The sequence below is a fragment of the Schistosoma mansoni genome, chromosome 3 (assembly GCF_000237925.1).
Source record: "Schistosoma mansoni strain Puerto Rico chromosome 3, complete genome".
Lineage (NCBI taxonomy): Eukaryota > Metazoa > Platyhelminthes > Trematoda > Strigeidida > Schistosomatidae > Schistosoma > Schistosoma mansoni.
Genome location: NC_031497.1, coordinates 11404018 through 11427849, shown reverse-complemented (window position 1 = coordinate 11427849; position 23832 = coordinate 11404018). Strand labels below are relative to the sequence as shown.

The following is a 23832-nucleotide window of genomic DNA, read 5'->3' as shown; positions in this document are numbered from 1 at the left end:
GAACTAAAAAGATACAAATTTTCTAATTTTAGTAAACACGATAAGCGTAAAAATAATAGTAATGATTGTGAGCAAAGATGGATACTAGCTAGCAGTGGAATCCAGGACGCGCGTTTCGTCCTATTTGGGACTCGTCAGCTGGATGTACCTGCATCTCAGAGTTGATGTTCACTCTGAGACTCGAACCCAGCACCTTTCGCTTCAAACGCCATCACGTTAGAGACTGACCAGTTGCAGTCCTAAACATCAATGGGAAGATTCAAACAAACAATACTAAGTGAATTTAATAGTAATGATTGATATAATTTAAAATGTTCTAGTATTATAAATATGTATATCTTATATTTCATTTTAGGACTGCAAGCTGGTGCTATACCTTACATTTTTCTTTACTTCCAAACTGCATAAAATATATATAATCTAAAGCAGGAAACATAAATAAGAAAGTCATTTTGCAGAAAATTTTCTACTTTCAATCTGAAATATTTAGAAACCATAAATGTCAGCATTTAAATTCATTTGAAACTGATTAAAAATATTTAGGTTTTCTAAATAAATTTCTTTAAGGTCAAATTAAGTGGAATTTAATATTCTTTCGATTAATATCATAACGTCATGTTGACCTTATCGATATTGTATACCCTTTAGTATGATTGTTATCCTATCAATGTTATTTGGATTATTTTCCTTATTATTTGGACTATATTCTATATCATCTTATTAAGTTTTCTATCAAAAATTCAGGAAAACATTTGATCTTCTATCGCTTTAATTATCAAAGTTTTATCATTTTTTCAAATAATGAAAAGTAGTCATAATTAGTGTTGCCTAGTAAAAAGAATTAGAGAATATATATTTCCTTATGAGTTCATAGATTTTTACCTCCTTTTTTTTCAAAAATATGTAAATTAATAAACGAAATGGATTCAACACAATATCATTATGTTTATTACTTTTAGCTTAAAAAGTACCTTATAACTTGAATTATCAATTAAGTAACATGTGAAAACTGATGAACTAGTCATTGCAGTTACTAATTGGAATAATATACAATTTTGAAATTATATTTCGATTATTTTAATGATCAAGGAGATAATCTCCAGATCAATTCAGTAATTAAAATATGAAGTGAGCAGGTTGAAAATAACAAGTCAGAAACACAAAAAGTCACATTAAGTAATGCAAATTTGGTGAAACTATAATTTATGAACAAAGTTTAACTTATACTATAGTGGCCTTGAAAAACTTAAACCACTTGGTAGTGCGAAAATAGGGTTATAAAGTAGTGTTAGGAATTAAAATCTGGAATCGCAGTTAAGAATTTGGGTTAGGAAATAGAATTTTCATCACGAACTGATACAAACTATAATGCCGAAATGGTAGTTTTACATATCGATGAATGCATTTCACGTCAAAATATAAGTGTCACAATTTTAAATTTGATTGGTTCGTCCATTCATTATAGTTCAAAACTATGCTATAATTATAACAGACTTTATCAATTCATTGGATATATTTATTTATTTATTTAAACATATAAATATTGGTACAAAGAGGCACCAGATAAATATGCGCCTCACAAATCTCATTCAATTTGTGTGAGGACTGTGATACTGCCCAGGTGCCCAATCTGAAGCAGGTGGTTTGCTTAGAGGACCACACCCGAAGCCTCTGACCTAAAGATCTGATCCACAAGACAGTGAAGCATCGTAAGGAGATGCAGTCTCATGGTAGCCGGTGACCAACAATGGGTTCATACGCCATCTGTTCCCTCAGGATATTGGAGCCCATGTGCACCATTGGTTTGGAATCAGGGTTTTCCAACTCCCCTAGGTGAACATTCCGTGTCCATCGACCCGGTTAAAGCGCCGGACATTCGCTTTCCGTCCTCTCCATTTCGTAAACAACACCCCCTTTCAGAGAAGGCAGTGAGTAGGACTTCCCTGACAGAGGCTATATACGCGTGACCATGTGAAAACATTTTTCGAAGGAGTGTATTTTACACAAAACCGACATCCCGATAAGACCAATAATATCTATGACCAAATCACCCTTTCATAAACTCGCCCGCTGGCTGTCAAAGTGCTTGGAACCAATCGGCAAGAAACTAGCACCCTATAGTCTGAAAGATAGTTTTGAATTTGTACGAAAACTTGATAATATAAATGCTGGTAAATTCATGGTCTCATTTGACGTCTCATCGCTTTTCACAAATATACCCTTGGATGAAACGGCGGAGATCATAGGTGAATATTATGAACTTTTACCTTTACCAATCCATGAATTTAAACAGCTCCTGTTTCTGTGTACAAAGAACATACAATTCAAATTCAACAACAATGCGTCCTACCGTCAAATTGATGGAGTAGCCATGGGTAGCCCTTTGGGTCCAATTCTGGCCGAAATATTTATGGAAAGCCTCGAACAGAAGAAGCTTAAGCATGCCATCGATAGTACCACACTCTACTCTAGATATATGGATGACACTTTTCTTGTTTGCAACAATCACAAACACTCCATCAATCTACTCAGTTTGTTTAATAAAGCACACAAAGATATAAGACTTACCATGGAACATGAAGTCGAAGATAAATTCCATTTCCTAGATATTGGAATTAGACAAACACCATTGGGTACATTACAAAGATACGTTCATTGCGAAAACCCTTCGAATGGACTATATCTCAATTACTACAGTTTCTGTCCATTGAGTTACAAAAAGGATATTGTACGAACCCTTTTTGACCGCGCACGCAAAATCTGCTTAAATGTGTGTCTTGAAGAAGAAATGGCTTTAATCACCAAGTGCCTACGTGAAAACACAAACCCGGAGAAATTCATCCATAAATACGCAAACACCGACCGTCAAATAAAGTATGATCGAGTGGAAAAGAAAACATGCTTCTTATACCTACGTTTCAAAGGAGATGAAATCGCTGGAATAATTAATCACAGAATTAATTCCACATTGAAAGTGACCTACCCAGCAGCTAAACTGACAACGGTGTGGGAAACTAACTGCTCATTAAAATAAGCTAAAATCGACAAGTCCTCTTTTCTCAATAGCTCCAACTGCATTTACCAATTTACATGTACGTGCCGAAGCACATACATTGGAAGAACCGAGAGAAGAGTACATGTTCGCATTTCTGAGCATGTTCCTAAGAAACTGAGGCTGCGAGGGACCAGGGCTCTCAACAGTGCAATAGCTCGGCATTTACTCAACACCAGGCACACAATTGACATTTCTCATGCTTTCAAAATCATTAGCAAACAAAGAAGTACAACTGCTCTCCGGTTTGCTGAAGCGATAGCGAAAAAAAAAACTCAAACCGGATCTATGTACTCAAAAAGAGACAGTGATAAACTTATTACTACCCTGGTAATCCTTTTTTTTTCACTTTATTTTTTGATATTAATTTTATTTTGGTTAATATTTAGTTTTTATTATATTCCTCTTCCATTACTCAATTCTTAAACCACCTATTCTCTCACACATTTCCGCTCACTTGTCTCTCCTAAATTATATGAACTTTCCGAATTCTATTCAATTATTACGTAACCCACCCTAATTGTTTTTAATTCCATGGCTCCTTCATAACCCCAAAAAGTATCACACATTTGATGTTATCTGTCTTTGAACTACACCCTACTATTACGCCACCCATTCTTTATGCTTCCTTCATTCTAATACCTAATAACCTCTGACCTTACCTTCCATATATATATATATAGTTATAATTGATAACCTTTTGTCATTCCAATCCTTCACATTCAATTATGTCAATTGTTCCACACTATTTATTACCCCAATGCTAAAACTCTAATACATTTGTTGTAAGCAGCTGATGAGAAACCACGAAATATAATGAATTCATATTATTCTGCATCAATATTTGTTTTGTCTCTATCGAAATTCATAAAGGGAACTAACTGCATGAAACAAAGGAGGAAAGCTGGAGAAAGCGTTAGCGATCACATCCCAAGAAAAAGGACGCTTACACAAAAAAACTTAACGAGAAATGGACAAGTTGTATTTTAATGTTGTTTTACGCCATAGTTGGACTTAGGAAAAAACGATAATCATCACCAAAGTAGCAAATTGCAGGCTAATTATTTTCTGGATGTGTTTAACTTTAAAATAATGCAATGAACGTTTCAGGAAAATCTAGTCATTGTGTTACAGTGAGCAGGGTTAGCTTTCTGAAAGCATGGTGATCAAAATGATGTATGTTGCTGAATGCATCATTTTTCTGTAATATAATTTACTGTGATCATGTATAGTATGTTTTTTTTCTCATGAGAATTTCAGAGATTTTCTTCAATAATTTTATATATTTTCTTGTGATTTAATCGATTCTTCCCCAGTTTACATCATTATCATTGCCTTTAATAAAATTCATAGTGGGCTTTAGAACTACTAATCATAATTAAACGGATAATTTATACAATTTTAGGTTGGTGTAATAGTTATCTCAAGTGTACTTTAACTGATTATAGGGAAGTGGGCTTCTGAGAATTAGTTGCTTGGTGTTTCATAACTAAATATAATAAATCAGTATCCGATTAATACTAATATTATTAGTCTGCTTACATTAATGTACTAATATCATTAGCACAAGCAAAGAAAATCAAGGATAACATCAAATTATCCAAAACTCAGTAAACTTCAGGGTATAAATAAACAATAGTGATTCTGAAGAATCAATTTCAAGTACAATAAACTATACACAAAAAATATTTATTAAATCAAATGCTTAGAAAATGGCTCAATTGTGATAAACATAGTTCGTTATAGTTTATATTTTCCCCTTGTTGTTATCGAAAACTATAATTGATAAGGCTCTACCAGTATATATCCGATCTTTTCCAATTAAACTATAATAGTCAGTTTACTAGCGATTTACTTCAAGATGTTCTTAAAGCTACAGTGAAAAGTCATGACTAGAGGATCTCAGATAAGTTGAGATTGAAACCAGTTGTCACCAATGGACGATCGTCGCGCTACTCCGCAAGTTGGAATCGTGCCACTGGACATCGGATCCAGTGGCTCTAGTGGTTAAGTACTACTTACGAGACCTAATGGTTATAGATTTGGTCCTTGGTGGAGCTGTAGGTGCACACTACTGAGTGGTCCCATAGTAAAACTAACCGGAGTCTTGTGCTTCACTTTTTCTAATGGTGCGGGATCAATCTGCTATGAATATCACTGATAAATAAAACCAAAAAACACATTAGTCATTTTTTGCTGTAATTAACAACCTATCAGTTACATTAAAGATGGAATAAGTACAACAAAAATCCTATTGCAGTTGACCTTCAGGTAAATGAACGGTGGTGAACCCGTCTCATCACTCCTCAAGTTATTACACGATTGAAACTGATTTAGTGAAGTAAATGGAGTCTGAAAAAGGTTGAACGAAAAAATTCACTATCAGACAGTATTCTTCCTAGGTACAAGAAAGTTTTCTAAGCACAAATATAGTAACACTTTTATCTTACATGTAGATACTATCATTCGTACATCACTATTTAAAATACCCACGTATAAAACACCAATATGAATTTAATCCCAAGAATCCTGAAACTTTTTATTTAACATTTTTGTCCACCGTCAACTATCAATAGTTAATGTATGTGATCTATTAGACAATATAATAGTGTGCTATCAATATCGTTGAGTTACATACGACACAAATGGACAATCAATTCACACATTTCTTATTTTAAGAATGATGAATTTTTTTATCGAAAATTTTTATTCACAGTGTTAGTAGTATTACAAAATGAGAGAAGAAAATCTGATATATTGGATAAATTTGTTTAACATGTCACTTGACCTTCAAAAAACGAATTTAACGTGGTACACTGGACAGGTTTTAGATTTTTCTCAGCTTGTTGTTGAACAGTTCTGAAAAACAAACAAACAAACACAGAAATCAATGGGGTCGAAGCGAAAAATGTCAATTTATAATAGAAACAAAATTAAGAAAATATCCAATTAAGCTATCGAGAATAATTTGAATCAGTTAAACGAAAATGGTGGGCACAGAGAATATGAATGCAATAAGAATCGAATTATAAACTCACAGTAAAACTAAAAACCTTAAGCTTTATTTAATAGCTGAATAATAACTATTGTATGCCAAACTAGGATACTTGGACAAGGTTTATGAAATTTTTGAATAGATGAGTTACGATACCGGAGGGCTATTTTCTAAATTCATATTGACTGCAATCAGTAGTTGAACATCGAAAACCAACTAAGAGAATATAAGATTGTTGGTTCATAGGTCAATGGTTTAACTAAACCCCAGGACACAGTGTTTGTATTAGTACAGCTAATGAAAAGATAACCAGACTAGATTAGATGGTAAATAAATAATTCCATTAAAGATGTAATTATATTTTACCTGGCTTCTTTCATTTTGCCATTCATTATTAATAATTTGATACATTCTTCATATAGAAGTTTACGTTTAGGATGAACAGTTAATTGTTCTTGTAGCAAGCGTATTGCACGATCAACGTCGCCATATTCGAATTCAATTCTCGCAACACTATACAGAAAAAAACAAATATGACGGATAATAAAAATGTACAACAAAGCACAAAAATAATATTAAGCAGAACCAGTGGAGAATAAAGCAAACAAATTTAGTTTTACAAAATCCAAACTTTTCTCAATTAAACTTATAGATTCAGTTAGTCATCATTAACAGAGAGCCTGAAAAACACATGGATACGACGAGATGAGTTTAAATTATAAATATAAATTCACTTGGTATTGTTTACTTGAATTTTCCCATTGATGTTTAGGACCGCAATTGATCAGTCTTTTATTGGCATATGTGCATACTGTGCGTATCGCCTTGATATTGCCTTAATTTACAAGCATTCTAAGCAAAGATGGATAGTGGCTAGCGGTGGAATGCAGGACGCGCATTTCATCCTATTTGGGACTAGTCAGCTGGATGTACCTGAATCTCAGAGTTGATGTTCACTCCGGGACTGAAACGCAGTGCCATTCGCTTCAAAAGCCACTCAGCTACTGAGTTCTGATAACCATTATCCATCTTTGCTTATAATACTTGTAAGTTAAAGCAATTTCAGGGCGATATGCACAGTATGCACATATACCAATAAGAGACTGATCAATTGCAGTCCTAAACATCAATGGGGAGATTCAAGTAAACAATATCAAGTAAGTCTAAACTTCACCTCATTCCAAAAGCAAGTCGCTATTAGGACTCAGTATCTATGGTTGGACAGCAACTTTGTTGATCTGTACATTACGTAAATCATATTAAACTGATTTAAACATTTAAAAACCATTTCGATTGATTGGGTGCAAATTCAAATAAGAAAACCAAAGATTCTTCGAATCACTTGGAACTAGCTAGATGACTTTCACAGACCAATTTTCAAAGCTTTGGGGGAAGAATTTGCAAGTTATAGACATACATTTACAAACATCAACAAGTGGTAATCATCGAACGAATAATGAGTTCTGACTTAGATTTCTTCCATTCCTTTCTGAAGTATGTTAACAAAATTAGAACGTTATCTAGAATAGTAAACTTAATCTATATTACATATCACACTATATAAACAACTAGTAAGGTAGTGGTTGAAGGTAGTCGACAGGAAACCCTAGATCTAGGTTTCGTGGTATTTATCACTCATCAGCAAGATGTATCTGTTCTCTTGAAGGGGCTGATAACACCTGCAGGATTCGGTACCGTGTCACACAGATTAACGAAAAAAGTTGTTACCACAGAGCTACCTAAGCTGTGACTGGCATGAAGGACTAAGATGCATTTAAAATTGGTCCTAAATAGCGAGAAACATAGGTCCAGGGTTTCTTGTCGATCAACCCCGACCACCTTAAATCTCAATATAGAAAGCGCGATATTGAGACATTTCGACTAGTTGTGAGAATGCAGCTTGATTGACAGAATTCAATCAGCACTAAAAGACTTGGCATACACGACATTAGTCACCGCCTAGTGATCAGTCAATTTTAAATATAAACAGTTAGTGAATTACATAACAGATTTCAGTGACATTTCAATTTATTTTTCCTTCAACAGAAAACCTAATGAATGAAGTGGGAAAAAGTACTTCGTAGCTATTGCCAATACCCCAAAAGAGGTAAGGATGTAATTAATATATATATATTTGTTCTTATATCGAGTTTGCACCTAAATTTTCCAAAATGAGTAATAAATGTTATTTTAGTTCTTCGAGTAAATAAGTATAAACATGATGAAAAATAAATTAAAAAGAACAATAAAGTTGCAACACCTCACCCAATAGCAAGTTGTGGAAGAAGAGACGATTTTAACAGTGAGGCCGAATTTCGTTGAGCTTCTCGAGCAGCTTCAACATTACCAGCTCGAAATCGAACTCTTATAAGTGAAAGCCAATGGTCTACATCGTTTGGACAAGATTTGACTTGGCGGCGAGCTAATTCCTCAGCGCGCTATAAAATGAGTAGAAATACAACAATAAATTGCAAACTGTGGGGATCCACTTGGAGTTCAAATAAATATCAGTTATACTTTGAAAAATTACTAGTAAGATAAAGCAGAAATATTTAGGTCAAGAACTGTTAGTTGAATTTAAAGGTTGTTCATTACAAGTCAACAGTTACTAAAACACTGGAAATCGAAAAGTATGGGATTGTTTTCACTTGGAATTAAACCAAGGAGTGTTCAGACACTGGTACACTGATAGATAGGGAACAGAAAGAATATGAAACAGCTGCATGTAGCTTCAAGTAACTACAGCCTATTACAGAACACACGGAAGAAATTAACGCAGGAAAAGATAGCACAAAAACTAATTGTACCCACAACAGTACACGAAATAAAGGCGTTAGAAAAATGAAGCGTTAAGATTGTAGAATAATAAATTAATAATGGTGTAGATGTAATAGTATCGATTTTTTAAGAATTTTGGTTTACAAGCTGACAACTTATCCTAGAATAGGAGATTAGGATGAATGATAGCTGAGGATGTGTTACACGTTTCCCAAAGTTTTGAAAAATAAAGGCAAGTAGAAAACGGTTTGTTTACTTGATCTGACCATTTATGTCAAACAACTATATAAGCTTCATTGTAGGCCCTACAACACGTGAATAGTGCTTAAAACAAATACGAAAACATATCTATAGCCTATTAAAATAAAGCTATCAATAACTCAAACTATTTGATTCCATAACATCAAAGTACACACAATGATACAGACTTGTTCTTAAACAACACCACCAGTCAGTCAGTCACAACGTAGAGCTTCGTACGTACGTACATCAGTTCGAGTTACCACACAACATTAGCACAGAGATGCAGTTGTCGATTAAAATCCCATAAAGAATTCAGAAGATTAGAATTTGGGAGAATACAAAGAGTGGATGCACCTTCGCCATTGCAAACGATTTTGAGCCATGTCATTCAAGGTCTCTAACCATCGGTTATCATCTCACGGATCCTAACTAAGTAGTCTACATCTACCAACATGGCTCAGTCCACTTGTCAGTGACTTCATGGATTTGTGCCACGTTTTGGTCTGGCCGCCCCTAGCTTTCTTCCAACCTTCTCTTACTCCATAAAACATTGCACGTCGGGACAGTCGGTGTTTGGGCATACGTAATACGTGTCCCAGCCATCTCATCAATCGATTCGCCATCCTTACCTTGTACCCGTTTCCTAACAACTGCTTTACTTACTTGTTTCAGGATATACGAGCAATGCTTCGAAGACACCTATCGTCGAATACCAGTAGCCTACGAATATCTTCTACTCTTGTCGGCCATGTTTCATTGCCATAAAGTAGGACGGAACGAACTGCAGCACAGTAAACCCGTCCTTTGGTTGTTAGACGGATATCTCGCCTACGCCATAAATGACGCAAGTTGGCAAAAGCTAGACGATCCTTCTGTATTCGTGCTGAGATTTCGCCACACACCAGACCACAAGGGCTGATGAGACTCCCAAGATAAGTGAAGCCGTCAACACGCTCAACTACTTCACTCCCTTCATTAGTTCAGGTGTCGATGCAACCCAATCATGAAGTAACATTTTGCATTTCAAGGGGAAGAATCACATCCTGAACATGCCTGTATTGTTGCTTATAGTGGTCAGAAGACTCTGCATTTTGTCAGCGTCTTCACCAAATAAAACTATGTCATCGGCGTATTCTAAGTCAACAAGTGAATCTCCTGGTAGAAGTTAAACCCCTATAAATTGGGATGAAGAAATTGTTATTTCTAATAGCACGTTATACGATAAAGTTAAACAAGAATAGGGAGAGAGTGGAAAGCCCTGATAAACACCACTTGAGGTAATCAATTCTGATGACAGTTCGCCATAAGCTCTAATTCGGCCAGTTGTGTTCGAGTAGAGAGCCTTTATGAGGTTAATGTACTTCTTTGGTACCCCTTTCAGTGACAAACACTGCCACAGAACCTAACAATCAACAGAGTCAAGTGCCGTCTCAAGGTCGAGAAATACTACGACTGTGGGACGTCTGAATGTGTGTCTATAATCTAGGATCTGACGTAGAGTGAATATCTGGTCTACACAACCACGTCCAGGTCGAAAAACAGCCTGGTTTTCTCTAGTCTGCTCTTCACGAACTTTGGTTAGGCGTCGAAGTATTATTGAAGCCAATATTTTAGACACTATATTAAACAGTTTCCGCTGTGATTGTCACAAGAGGGCATCATACACTGAAGTGTTGCCGAACAAGTACTAGGTTTTAGAAGTTGACTTCTTTTCATTTACTAACTCTTGGAACTTTAGTCACTATATCTTACATTTCACGATCATGATACACAACTCAGTCAAATCTAGAAACCTCAAACAACAAATGCGAACGCTGTTCACAAGTGATTCACGAAAACAACTCATTTATTATTATTTATTTAAACACATAAATATTGGTACAAGGAAGCACCAGATAAATATGCGCCTCACAAATCTCATTCGATTTGTGTGAGGACTGTGATACTGCCCAGGTGCCCAGACTGAAGCAGGTGGTTTTCTTAGGGGGCCACACACGGAGCCTTTGACCTAAAGGTCTAGTCCACAAGGCAGTGGAGCATCGTAAGGAGATGCAGTCTCATGGTAGCCGGTGACCAACAATGGGTTCATACGCCATCTGTTCCCTCAGGATATTGGAGCCCATGTGCACCATTGGTTTGGAATCAGGGTTTTCCAACTCCCCTAGGTGAACATTCCGTGTCCATCGACCCGGTTAAAGCGCCGGACATTCGCTTTTCGTCCTCTCACTTTTGTGAACAACACCCCCGCCACGAGAAGGCAGTGAGTAGGACTTCCCTGGCAGAGGCTATATATTCGTGTGGCCATATGAGAGCATTTCGAGAGGGAGAGCAGACTCTCCCCACTCTCAGCCGTACCAGGGTATTTGGGGGCCATGAAAACAACTAAGTAAATATTATCTGTTATTTGGTGAACGGTTTTCAAATTTATGAACTACTTCAATAACTGTTAATCTTACATTCAGTATCCACGACATGTCTTAGCTGAACAGCTAATGAAAAAAATGGAGCACTATACAGTCATTTTGTTTGAGTATGGGATACACTAGAGCATGTTCACGACCCCATCACTGGGTTGATTTTCCACGCGAACGCCTAACCTCCAGACCACTAGGCCGGCATCCAATAGTTTGTATGTTTAAATTCAACTAATTTAGAATATCACACAATCATCTTCCAATCTACTCGGCAGATAACTGCTTCACATTTAACGGTGATGAACTCTACTGGTCATAGCTTCTCATTAGAACTTTGGAATCAACTCTCGATATATATATATATATATATATATATATATAAACAAGATTTAATCGTGAAGTTAACTATTGATGTATTCGAAGTAATAATGAATATCGATGCAAACAAATACTTATTGGGTTGTAGTTATTCATATTAATAACTATAATAGTCGAGGTTGTTGTTGATGGAGATTCATAACAAAAAACAACTAGTAATTAAGAAGACAATGAATGTAATAATCCTATAAATAAAACATCTTGGATATCCTTTGATAAATTTAGATTAAATTGGAGAAGGAAAAATATTAATGATAGTATTTGCACTTTATTGTTATTATTACTACTATTATTGTTACACAGAACATATACATTTCAATGCACAAATTGCACTGACAAATCACTCCCGCTACTATCAGATACACAAATAAAATCCATGTATTAAACAAGATAAAGAATGAATAAAAAGTAGTAACCTTACAGAACTGTCTTAATTCGATATAAGTAGAGATAAATGCCAGTGTTTTTACTAAATGATATATTGGAAAGTGGCAAATATGTAAAGAATTCTGATCATTTTTAGGAAAAATAAATAAAAAATGATACCCCTGCAAAATATTTATAATTTTTTGTACTACTACTATTTGTTTAGTGTTTGAATATCAGTATGTCTATTGAATTTCTACAAATTTAAGTTGCCAAAAAATTTGAGCAACCAATAGTCTAGCTTACTGACATATGCCAGATGTTGAAAACAGGAAGTACGCGGATTTACAGTACAGTCCTACATACTTCGCTAAGTCCATTCAACCGACTCGACAAATCATTGTGAAATCCTGGCCGAATAACAAGCGTAACGATGTGTTGACACTGGTTAGCAGAGAAGTTAAAAAAAACACTTAAAATCACAATTATAATTTGTTTGTGTTATTGATAACTATCAAAGAACACCTGGATACAAATAAACATGATCAATTGAGAAGGTGAAACCAATATTAACAAAATTTATCTACACACTTCTCCTTTCTAAACAATCTCTATTGAGAAACCATAATTTCTTTATGTTTTAAAACAAAGAATGCGCAGTTGTTTTTCTCTTTTTTTGTTAATGAAACATGGAAATATTAAACCAATGGAAAAAGAAAACATGATATTATACACGACTGTCAATCATTCAACATGTCAATTTCCTTTGTATGCATCTATGTGTATATATTTTAAACGAAATTCTTCTTATGAATAGAGAGGTAAATAAATGCATTACATTGTTAAAATACTGATTAAAAGTAGAAACAATAATTGTATGATTGTTACATGTATCAAGAATATGTCTATATTAATGTACTGACAAGTTAATTTTTGAAAATAGTAATTCTTTGCATGCAACTAAGAAAAGAAAACAGTGTAACATAAATAATTTCATTCATAGAACAAGTATGGGTTAATATGTACTTGATTTTAATAACTGTTTTTTAAAAATATATGAATGCTATAAGCGTTTATCATTTAGAGTGAAACAAAGTGTATGCGTTTTACAATAAACACATAGAGATGAGACATGTTTTCATTGGAAGTATAATTTATTTTATCCTATTTATTCTACTCGAATGTGATGTGGAACAAAAGAAATTTCAACTAGAAATTAAAGCGATGCCATTTTCGTATGATTCAATGGAATGAAATAGTCTCTAAAATAGTAGAGACTACTTAAAGTTTTACGGCATCAAAAAAGGTATTGTGTTGGTTAAAATGATCAATGATATGTGGTCGTATAATGTTTCCAAAATTTTAAGGACCTTCCCAATGGTATACAATTTTTAACAAATAATTCTAGGGTGTAATTCCTCTCAGTGTATCAGTGGGGGCCACAATATCGAGGAAAAGTTTGTCCTTATTTTGCAGGCATCTGGTAGAGGACAATGTATAGTCAGCGATTTTACAAACATGTTAACTATGTGAATTCGAATAGTTAATCATGAAGAAAAACTCAGTATTTTAGCGATACCGCCTAAACATCTTTTTTATATAACCGATGTCTCAGACAGAAGGTTCCTTATTTACATTTTTAGCTTGTGTACTCAGACTTTAAGAGATTCTAACATCCATTCAACAGTTTGCAGAACAATGCCATATATACTTGCCTAATAGTAAGCAGCTAGTTAGTTGCTTTTTAAATAGATAATTGCTGGTGCTCTTGGAAAATTGAAATAGGATCAATGGCAAATTGGAAAGATAAATCTCAATTTCTGAAAGCTAAATTTATGGATATTAACTAGGTTGAGTATGAACATGACATTCTCATACACTAGTTGTGTGTCATAAAAAATACTTTGAAGTAGCGTCAAAATATTAAAGCCATTATTAGATAAGGTTTGATTTTTCCCGTTGTTTATATTACAGTATCATAGTGACTATATCGAGGAAATCTGCACAAGACGGACAAAGATTGATTAGACCTCGTTCCCTAAAATCAACAACCATGTAAATCAAAACCTTTCTATTAATGATAGAATCATCCGCGTTGAACAAACAAGTGGCTATCACAATTTCGCATCTAAAGTGAATAAAAAGTTGAGCGTCTGAAGCTAAACGTAATGTGTTTCAGTTCAGGTGTGAACATCAACAGTGCTTTGTAAAAAAAAACAGAGTGAAGTATGGTGAAATGCACATGTAATCAGCATTTTATCGCACTAACAATACAGAGTGAATTTTTTAGTAAGAAACCATGATACCTTTTTAAAAAATTTTCATAAGAACAGTGGTACCGATGAAAGCCTTCGTTAAAATAAATACAGAATTTCAAATATACTATGAACATAATACTAGTATAAAAAGATGAAAACTTACAGTATGATGACCAATATCTGAAAGAGTATCGATAGCTTTTCTAATAAACGGAGCTTGATTTAAATTTAACAATTGGGTTAGTAATTGAGAAACACGTTTTGATTGATGATTAATTTCTATTACTAGATCTGACATAGATGTTGAAGATGACAAATGATATTGTTGTTGTTTCTGAAGACAGGTGAGACGTTCCAATTCTTTCGCCTCCATAATTAAATACGATGTGAGTAAACGAGATTGTTTTGTCAGTTGATTACTAGTAGAATTTGATATAGCACGTAGTCCACGTTCAACAATTGCTCTAGCATCAATAACTCCTTTGTTAAGACTACTACTAACAGACTGATGATCTACTTTGTTTGACAATATGTGTGTCATATAAGCAATCCAACAAAATTCATTTGATGGCATATTACGAACGGCTAATTCAAATTCTTCTGTGGTTTGTGGATGTAATTGTCCTTTAGGAAGACATTGTTGTTCAGTGGTTAATTCTGCTAACATAGCTTTACGCATCTCCATCTCCCGTAAACGCCATTCCTTGGCAGCTTGACTTTCTACGAGGAGTAAAAACGGCGGGAGTTATTATAGACAAAGATGATATTTGTTATTTAACTACTTATTAACCAAAGACAAGACATTTGAAAACACTGATAAGGAGTATTGAGGATGCTGAACAAAATTAAAAGGATATGGCCATAATGAATGGAAGATTATACAACAGTGAAGTCTTTAAGTTCCGAAATGCTCATAGTATTATTTGACTACAACGGGATAACCGTCTACAAAGAACTTGGAAAGCAAAAGCCAGTAAATTTTTATCTACTGAGCTTATCAGTACTTAGTATAGTTACATTGATCCACTCACTAGAATTTTCTGTGTATACTATGTCAAATGAATCACATTTGCAGTTGCGAATTTATTACTCTGAATAGTTGAAAAAACTCTTCTCAGTTGAGAATCCTGGTACAAGAAATCAGACTGATCTATACATGAGCCAACACGGCTGAATATTATTATTCATAAAACCAGATCCAATCATTTTTTTTATTTATAAAAATATGGATTCAGATCTTAGTTCTCTTAGAATGATGTAGTTTCTTTTCAACATTCTAACAATAAGTTTGAATTCTAAAGCACCAGCGTGTTAAAGTAACCCTGAAACAATGGACTTCACTTTTCTAAAAAATCAGAACAAAAACGTTTATTTACCACTTTTATCTTCTCTCTCAATATCCAAATGTTCATCATTGTTTGAATCTGTTGATTCGAATGTTTTATGCGTTTGTATTTCACCATCAAATCCATTTTCATTCTCAGGATACATAAATTTTTCATAACGTTTAAGTAAATTTTTAGAGAAAATATTTTCACCATTCAAAGATACAAATGATGATGGTAATTTATTTACAGACTTTTTACTTTTGACCTTAATTTTTACATTATTCATATAATCATTGTTAAGTAAATTAGTTTCGTCGTCTAGACGAGGTTGTTTTCTCTTAGAACTCTTTGATATGGAAGTTGACTTAGAGTTGAACATCTCTTCATCATTTAATGACGACTGAATTGATTCATCTAAGTCAGTAAGTTTTCTTTTACGTGAATGGCTGTCGTCATGTTGTTGAGTAACGATAGAATGTTCTTTTATTGTTTTCGTCGTGGTTTTTTTCTTTTTGCTCTGTTTTGGCATATTCTCTTCGCCAATTAGAGGCTCATTTGAAGTCGGTTCACAATTAATTAACTCTAAACTGTTAGATGTTTCGTCCAAATTATCATGAAAAATTAACTCTCGTTTTTGTGATTCACTAGTGTGTTTTTTATTGGATACTTCATTGAGTAATTTTTTAACAAGCTCATCCATACAATCCTCCGTAAGGTGTTCACAATTATTAGAATTATCACAAACTAATTCACCGACGAGATGATCATTGACGAGCCTAAAAGAGGGGGAGGGTGAAGTGAATAAGTAGATGAACACAATATTTTTAACATGGGAAGGACTTCTTTCATACTATACTTTGACAATCAACTGTATTTAGGCACGAATGAACGATGAATAAAAACAAGCTACCTGGAAATCACATTAACAATTTAAATGTCAACTGATTTAGAGAATATGAATCTTTTAATAGCTTGTGAATTAATTGATTACGTCTTTCCAGCTGTTTAAATGGTAGTTAAACTATTGAGTTATAATTGCTAAATAGCTTAACTGTTTAGCAATGAGTCGAAATTTTGTGAAAATTTTCACAAGATAAATAGTGAAATAAACCATCATACACACACGTTTATTGACATAGCACGAACACTTATATATTTGAGATATTAAGTTGTAGTGATTAATGAAAGTAGCTAGCATTCGATGGTGAGTTAATCGATCAATCGATCACACTAGTCAATCAGCACAAAATATTATGTACCCATGGTTAATTTTAATATGCCCAAATTATAAGAGAACTAAACAACAAAAATTTATTATGATGAAAGTGGGAACATAGAACTACCTAAAGACATACCAATAAAAATAGGTAACTGCCCAGTGGTAAAGAACAAGAAATTTGTTTGGGATGCTAGAAACACTACAGAACTTCTTATTCATTTATCGAACGACAACCAACTGATATGCTACCAGAGAAGTCCTCAGAAGACATTCTCATGAGAAGAAGTTTGGGGACGATCCACAACCTGGTGCTTACAAGAACCACACCACCATCAAAGACTAAGTTTAAAAAGCTGCCAACGTACGAGGTTGGATGTCTAGTGTTTTCTCGAGACTGCAGAGCAAACTATGGTCCCTGGAATGAAGCCTGTGTGGCCGAAAGGCCAGGCAAGGTCATGTACGAGCTAGAGGCGGGAAGAGCCAGGTGGACTCGACACCGAAACCAGCTGTGTGAACGGCTAGTACCCAGTTCGCACATCGACAAAGGGAAATCTTTCACTAGAAATTCTGTTGGATACCTTTAATCTACCCGAAGTCTCTACGCAAGAAGAAGAAAAACAACAAATCGAATTGCGTCTCAGATGGTCACCTCGACAACGGCGACAAGTGGTCAAGATGCAGGTGGACCCTAAGAACGTGAGCTATTAAAAAGGGAGGTGTTTGAAATGCTAGATCCCCAGAAATCACTTGGTTAACGTCTTATTTTTGTAATTTTATTACAGAAATTTGAATTTCTCGTTTTCGTGTTAAAAGTGCCCATTTTTACCTTTAGATTGTATTTCCCACTTGAAATGACGAGCCAAATTGCTATGTTTGAAGAGATTACGAGATCACCTAAAAATCGGCGAACGGAACGAAGCATCGGTGACACAAAGACAAGACAGCTAAACTATTCCAATGCATCCCATCCCCGTCGTCAATTGTTATGATTGAGTCGCCAACTGTTATGTCTGATCGTCGTATTTGGGATTAAATCTTCATTTGTACTAATCTTGGTGTTCTTACTTCATGCTGTGGGAATTTCAGTGGTATTTCGTTTACAGGTATAAGTAATAAGCGATTCTGACCTAACAATCAGAAACAACCAGGCATAACAGTTGGTGAAACAGTCATAACAATTAACGATAAGTCATAACAAAATTACAATGAACACTCAAAAACTAACTATACCTCCTAGGACAAACAAGAAGATGATCACCAGCTTTAAATCGGATTCCACAAACACTCAGGTGATTTTTCAAACCAGGGGGAAATGGAACTAGAATATCCGTAGTTCGAGATAAACTAGAATTTTAAAAAATTGAGAAAATAAATATGAGATTCATAAATAACTTTGTTGATGTGATTACGATATCAAAACATTATATATTTCGAAACCATCTATTTATTTATAAAACAACTAAAAAATGTGTAGGGGTTCTAAATTCCCTAAAAAATTACAAAAAAACATTTCAGACTAAATAGTTTCCATCAAATACATTTAAATAACCTTACTAAAAGGCAACTTCACGTGATAATCTAAGAAATTACCAATTAACTACAATCAGATGAAAACTAAAAACTAAGAATTTAAACACATTATGTTTAAATTGAAAATATTAATTGCATATATTGACTATCTAAAAGCAGATTTCTGATTTTCTAGGTCTACATGAACCCCCCAACAACAGCTGATATCATTATGGGCCACAATCAAACATTGGAAGAAAAATCTTAAAACTTCGTCTACTTTCAATTCTTTCTGATAGCAACATCCAGTTGGTTAGTGAGTAAATGTAACGTATACCAGAAACTTTGGTTAACAGGTGTTTAAAATCCAATCAGTTTATGTAAATCATTGAACCCTTGTTCGACTACTGAATTTTTTGATGCTTATTCTATACTGCTCTTGCTGGTTACTTTATTTGACGCATAAATAATACAAAATTTGTTTATATAAATAAAACAAAGTAAAATTAATCACATATAAAATACCTTGTTTCCTATATTTTACTGAGTTATCGAGAAACAGAAACATCTAAAAAGTCGATGACACGTTTGATTGGAGCAAACTTTTTACTAAAGTATATACATATATATATGCATGTTCATATAGAATAGAACAACAGTTGAAACAACTTACCACAATACAAGTCCATGTGGACGAACAGTCTTAACAAATCCATCAACTGGTACATCAAAATCAGGTAGTTTATTAACTGACTGCTGTACAGTGCTTGATTCAACAGGATCTCGTCTATTGACGAACAAATTAAAGAAATTGGTAAAATAACATAATCTAAAGCGTGCAACACAAGACACATACAACATTCATTTAAATGTAAGTATATTTGGCAACATTAAATAATCTATTCCAATAATTTAATTATTTGTTTACTTTAATCGGATATCAATTGTTTAGAACGATATACTACTTAAATTTGGAAATAATAACTTTTTCATACACTATTAATACCTTGCTATGGATGAGTTGATAGTGACTGTCAAGTAAAATGGAATTACTGTGACTAGTCGTCAACTGGATTTCAACAATGAATTGGCATTTTTATAGGTCCTGTGTACGCCAAAACATATATAAAACATACACTACAGCTAAAAGCTTAAATCAAACGAAGATAAAAGGGTTGGAGTGATAAAAAAAGAATTACGATATTCAATCAAAAGGGCACGAGCAAAAAAGCGACTATCAAAAGAACGACCACTGAAAAGGCGTATATAAATAAGGGTGAGCATTGAAATGGGGAATAACATTTTAAATGGTGTGAATTATGTTCGATTTACTCTCTGTCCTTCTGCCCTATGATGAATAAAAAAAGTAGCTTTCTAAACGTCTACTGAATAGTATTCTTTCAACAGATACTGTAGTTCTTGGAATTTGGTTATTATTCTTATAACCCTAGTCACGTTATCTCGTATCCAATTCGCACAACTAGAGGATAATTTATTTAGGAGGATGTTTCCAACATGCTTATGAAATGTTTGGTGAATATCACACTTTGAATAAGTTTCCAATGCAAAAAATATGTCTTATTTATAACTATAAAGAAAGTACTTGCCACTCTTCATCACATGTATTCCTGAAAACACTGTACTTTGTACTCTACAGCTACACCTAGTGTGGCTTATACTCAAGTACCTGAAAAATGAGCTTTTTCTGTTAAGGAAGCGTTGCAAATATTTACACAAACCTATTTTATAAGAAAAACATTAATGTACTTACAACAGTCTGACTTTATTAGAGACGAAATATATAACTTCATTGGTATCGTTGGTATCAAAGATATCATCAGAATTCGTATTGACACTTTGACATTGATCTACAATTCGACAAGTAATGAAATAATGTGCTTTAATCTGGTTCGAGTTTTCGTGAATATTAAAAATTCTTGATGATGAAGACGATAACGCAGAAGCATCGGACGTTTCAGCTAAATCCAATGGTTTAACATCTAAATCCAAATGATTCATATCAGTGACATGCAAGCGTCCACTAGCACGACCAGGTAGAAAAACTGTCCAATAGTCAGATTTTAAACGGGATACCTGTGCACAGACTATCTCTCCAACGGATACTTTTGGTTTATCTGTGAGATTATGAAAAAGCATATTATTACTGCAAAGAGGGATAATAATCAATTAATGTAATTAAAAAGCCACAATAAACAACTCTAGTAACCCATAAATAAAACTGATCGTCTAACTTATCGAGTGAACTATATAAAATAATACAACTGGTTTTCGAAATATAAGTAAGTGGAGTATGACTAACAGTTTTATTTAATTCATAATAGGGTAATTAATCACTTCGAAAATGTTATGGATTAGTTTCTGTCAGTAGACAAATAAATTTGTTCAAGGTGATGTTGAATATAAAAACCTTTAACAAACTCATGACGGAAAATACAAGATTTTGAAAATTGTAAGAAAGAAAACGTCAAACGCTACAAAACGAAACCGATGTCAGAAGATGAATACTTCCACACAGTGATATGCGTCAATCACGTCCAAATCATAATTCATTTGAAAGTATATAATAATTTACAGTGTAGTGAAAGTAAACCAACAGATAATAAATACTTGCATAGAGACTGTTATCAAACTCCCTCAAAAATGTACACTGATAACTGATGGGATGCCCAAAGATTAAGCCTTGCAGTCAGGTTTTAATTGAATAGGTAATGAGTAGTGTACAAGCTTATTTTAACTAATCGCCTATGATATTTGATGATGTTTATTCTGCTGGCGAGACCACATTTTATGCACAACCCTTCAGAGACATTAAAGTAGCCTTGAAAACGTCGACCACTTACTAGAATCGAAATAAAGCCTTGACTTGGTGTAAGGAATTAGAACTAAGAGTTGGCGTTTTCATTACAAACTGACATCAGATATAATGCCAATGTGTCATCTGACCACATGGACGAGTGAATTACGCGCCAAAACTCAAGTTACTTTCCTAAATCTGATTAGTTAGTCCATAAACTAGTCTCATCGCCGGTACTTTGATCTCGTGAGTAGATATCACCCAACCACATCATATCATTGTGTTCATCTAACAATTCACATTCCACTTATTGATTTTAACAATCGAAAATTTCGTCTCATCAAATCGTTAAAAATCATCCTTCATAAGATTGACACATTTTCATTTCGTTTGAGCAATTTTAACACCAAAAATTTCCACTTCCTTCTGCAATGGCTTACGGAATAATAATAGATTTTTTTTAACCACACTTGTTCAGTTATTATCCATTTTAAGAATGTATTAGATGAAAATCGTAAGTTACAGTTTCTGAAATCTCATATCCAGATAAGTTTACTGATAATGAACAGAATGTTGCTTAAGAGGAAAATCTTTTATAGAACAATAAACTCGGAGATGGTCACCAAAAGAAGATACCCATTAATTTTTTAAGGTTCAAATCAACTCTACACTATAATATGTACAAACTAACGAACATTAACATTGGATATGGAAATGGTAAACTACAAGAAAATGTACAACTTATCTAAATACAAATACACAAATACAGTATGAAGGTCATTAATCTGATTAAAATTAGAAAACCTAAATGAAATGTCGACTATATTTTGTACTTTAGCCCAAAAGAACTATAAACAAATAGAGATGAGTCATAAGGTTATATGCTAAAGTATGTGTCCTATGTTAATATTGTCTTTGTATGATAAACAGAAAAATCTACAGTAGGAAGTAGCAGAACAATAGAAGAACACTAAGGTCAATCGAGATAAGAAGAGCCAGTTAGTAAGCACCAAACAAATTCAAGAAAAAGTACTTGAGAAACGGAAAACATAATCTCCACATTTCTAAAAATAGTTGTGACCTTCAGTGTTATAACCAGAATAAGATAAGGATGTTTGAAGTAGTGACGAGATATGCTTAGAATTGTGAAATCTTTTGACTGGAAACGTTGGAAACTATCAAAAGAAAATATTCGGTAAAATTTATTGACGTCTGATATTAACAAAAGGTAGTGATCCAGACATTTTAAATGAGAGAATACTTGACAATGTTCCTACAGTAACTATATATGCTTCGCTATATGTTATTAAGGTGATATGAAAGCCAGAACATGGTCAGAATCTATACAAACAATCTTTGTGAGACAATCAAAGACAATGATTGTATCTGCTGATGAAATAATTTTAAGTAATGATCTTAGTTGTACCATAAGTTATACTCTTTTTCCTGTTAGTTAATTTGTTTGTACTACCAGTACAATTAGATTAACATGGACTGAAATTTACGGAATCGTTCCCGTAGTCCGTTGACATTAATTATATATATACATGAATGATAAACAAAATGAATAGTTTAGGATTTTACTGAATGTAAAACCAATAAACAAACGACAAATCATACATTATATATATTTGCTTAATTAGAGTGAAAAAGTAGACATAGTATGCTTACCAAGAAAGGTGATTTCTGAGATTTTCGAACGAAATCCCATATTTTTGCGTTTAAGAATTACTTTGTCATCAAGGTAAGAGAATAAAACAGTTGCGATCCTTTCAATTTTTGCACCAACCTCAGGTGGATGACTTGAAAATGTCCTAATAGATTTAACAGTATTATCCCAATTGATCAAATGACAATATACATGTGGACCTTTAATTGAGCCAACAGCGAAAAATGCTGTTTGAGAAGAAATACTAACAAAGTAGAGATCAGAAATTTGTTCACCTGCTTGAAAAGTAATAAGATTTGATTTTTTTAATATGCCACCAATGTTTTCTTCATTAGTTATACTGCTTGAGTTGTTTTGTTTATCTGAAGTCGTCTTTATCTGATTATCTTCAATTGGATCATAAATTGTTAAAGTACACAATTGCAACTTCGTTGAACTGTTTTCTTGTTCGAATGATCTAATAATGAAAAGATTGAAAACTGTCACTGCAATTGATATATATCTTGTTTTCAATTCAGGCAAATAATTCGTACTAACTTCATTCAAACGATTGAGTACCAAAAACTAGATAAATAGATTTGTAAGACTTACAAATAACAAAACAATGTAAACACCTGGTTAAGTGGACTGGATAAACCTAACTGGCATTACATTAGTAGAAAAGTAAAAGAAAACAATTTAAAAATATAATTTGAAGTGAATTGATGTAAATTCATTTTTTTCAAAGAATACAATTTACGGAATATTTCATTGACAATAATAATAGTGTAATAAGAAAACGAAGATTATCAGAACTATGTGATATATC

The 23832-nt window shown here is 33.7% G+C and overlaps 1 protein-coding gene across 1 annotated transcript in view; it reads right to left on the bottom strand.

The window, feature by feature from the left end:
* Positions 1 to 5823: 5823 nt before the first annotated feature.
* Positions 5824 to 23832, bottom strand: part of Smp_105930 (putative programmed cell death protein 11 (pre-rRNA processing protein rrp5)) — a gene marked incomplete at both ends in the record, with an annotated part of 35376 nt that continues 17367 nt past the window's right edge. The window contains 9 exons of the mRNA XM_018799213.1: positions 5824 to 5911; positions 6414 to 6560; positions 8313 to 8485; positions 14648 to 15204; positions 15861 to 16588; positions 18262 to 18375; positions 19214 to 19327; positions 20312 to 20675; positions 23027 to 23481. Coding sequence (XP_018651024.1) covers positions 5824 to 5911; positions 6414 to 6560; positions 8313 to 8485; positions 14648 to 15204; positions 15861 to 16588; positions 18262 to 18375; positions 19214 to 19327; positions 20312 to 20675; positions 23027 to 23481 — 2740 coding nt within the window. The remainder of the gene's footprint in view (positions 5912 to 6413; positions 6561 to 8312; positions 8486 to 14647; positions 15205 to 15860; positions 16589 to 18261; positions 18376 to 19213; positions 19328 to 20311; positions 20676 to 23026; positions 23482 to 23832) is intronic.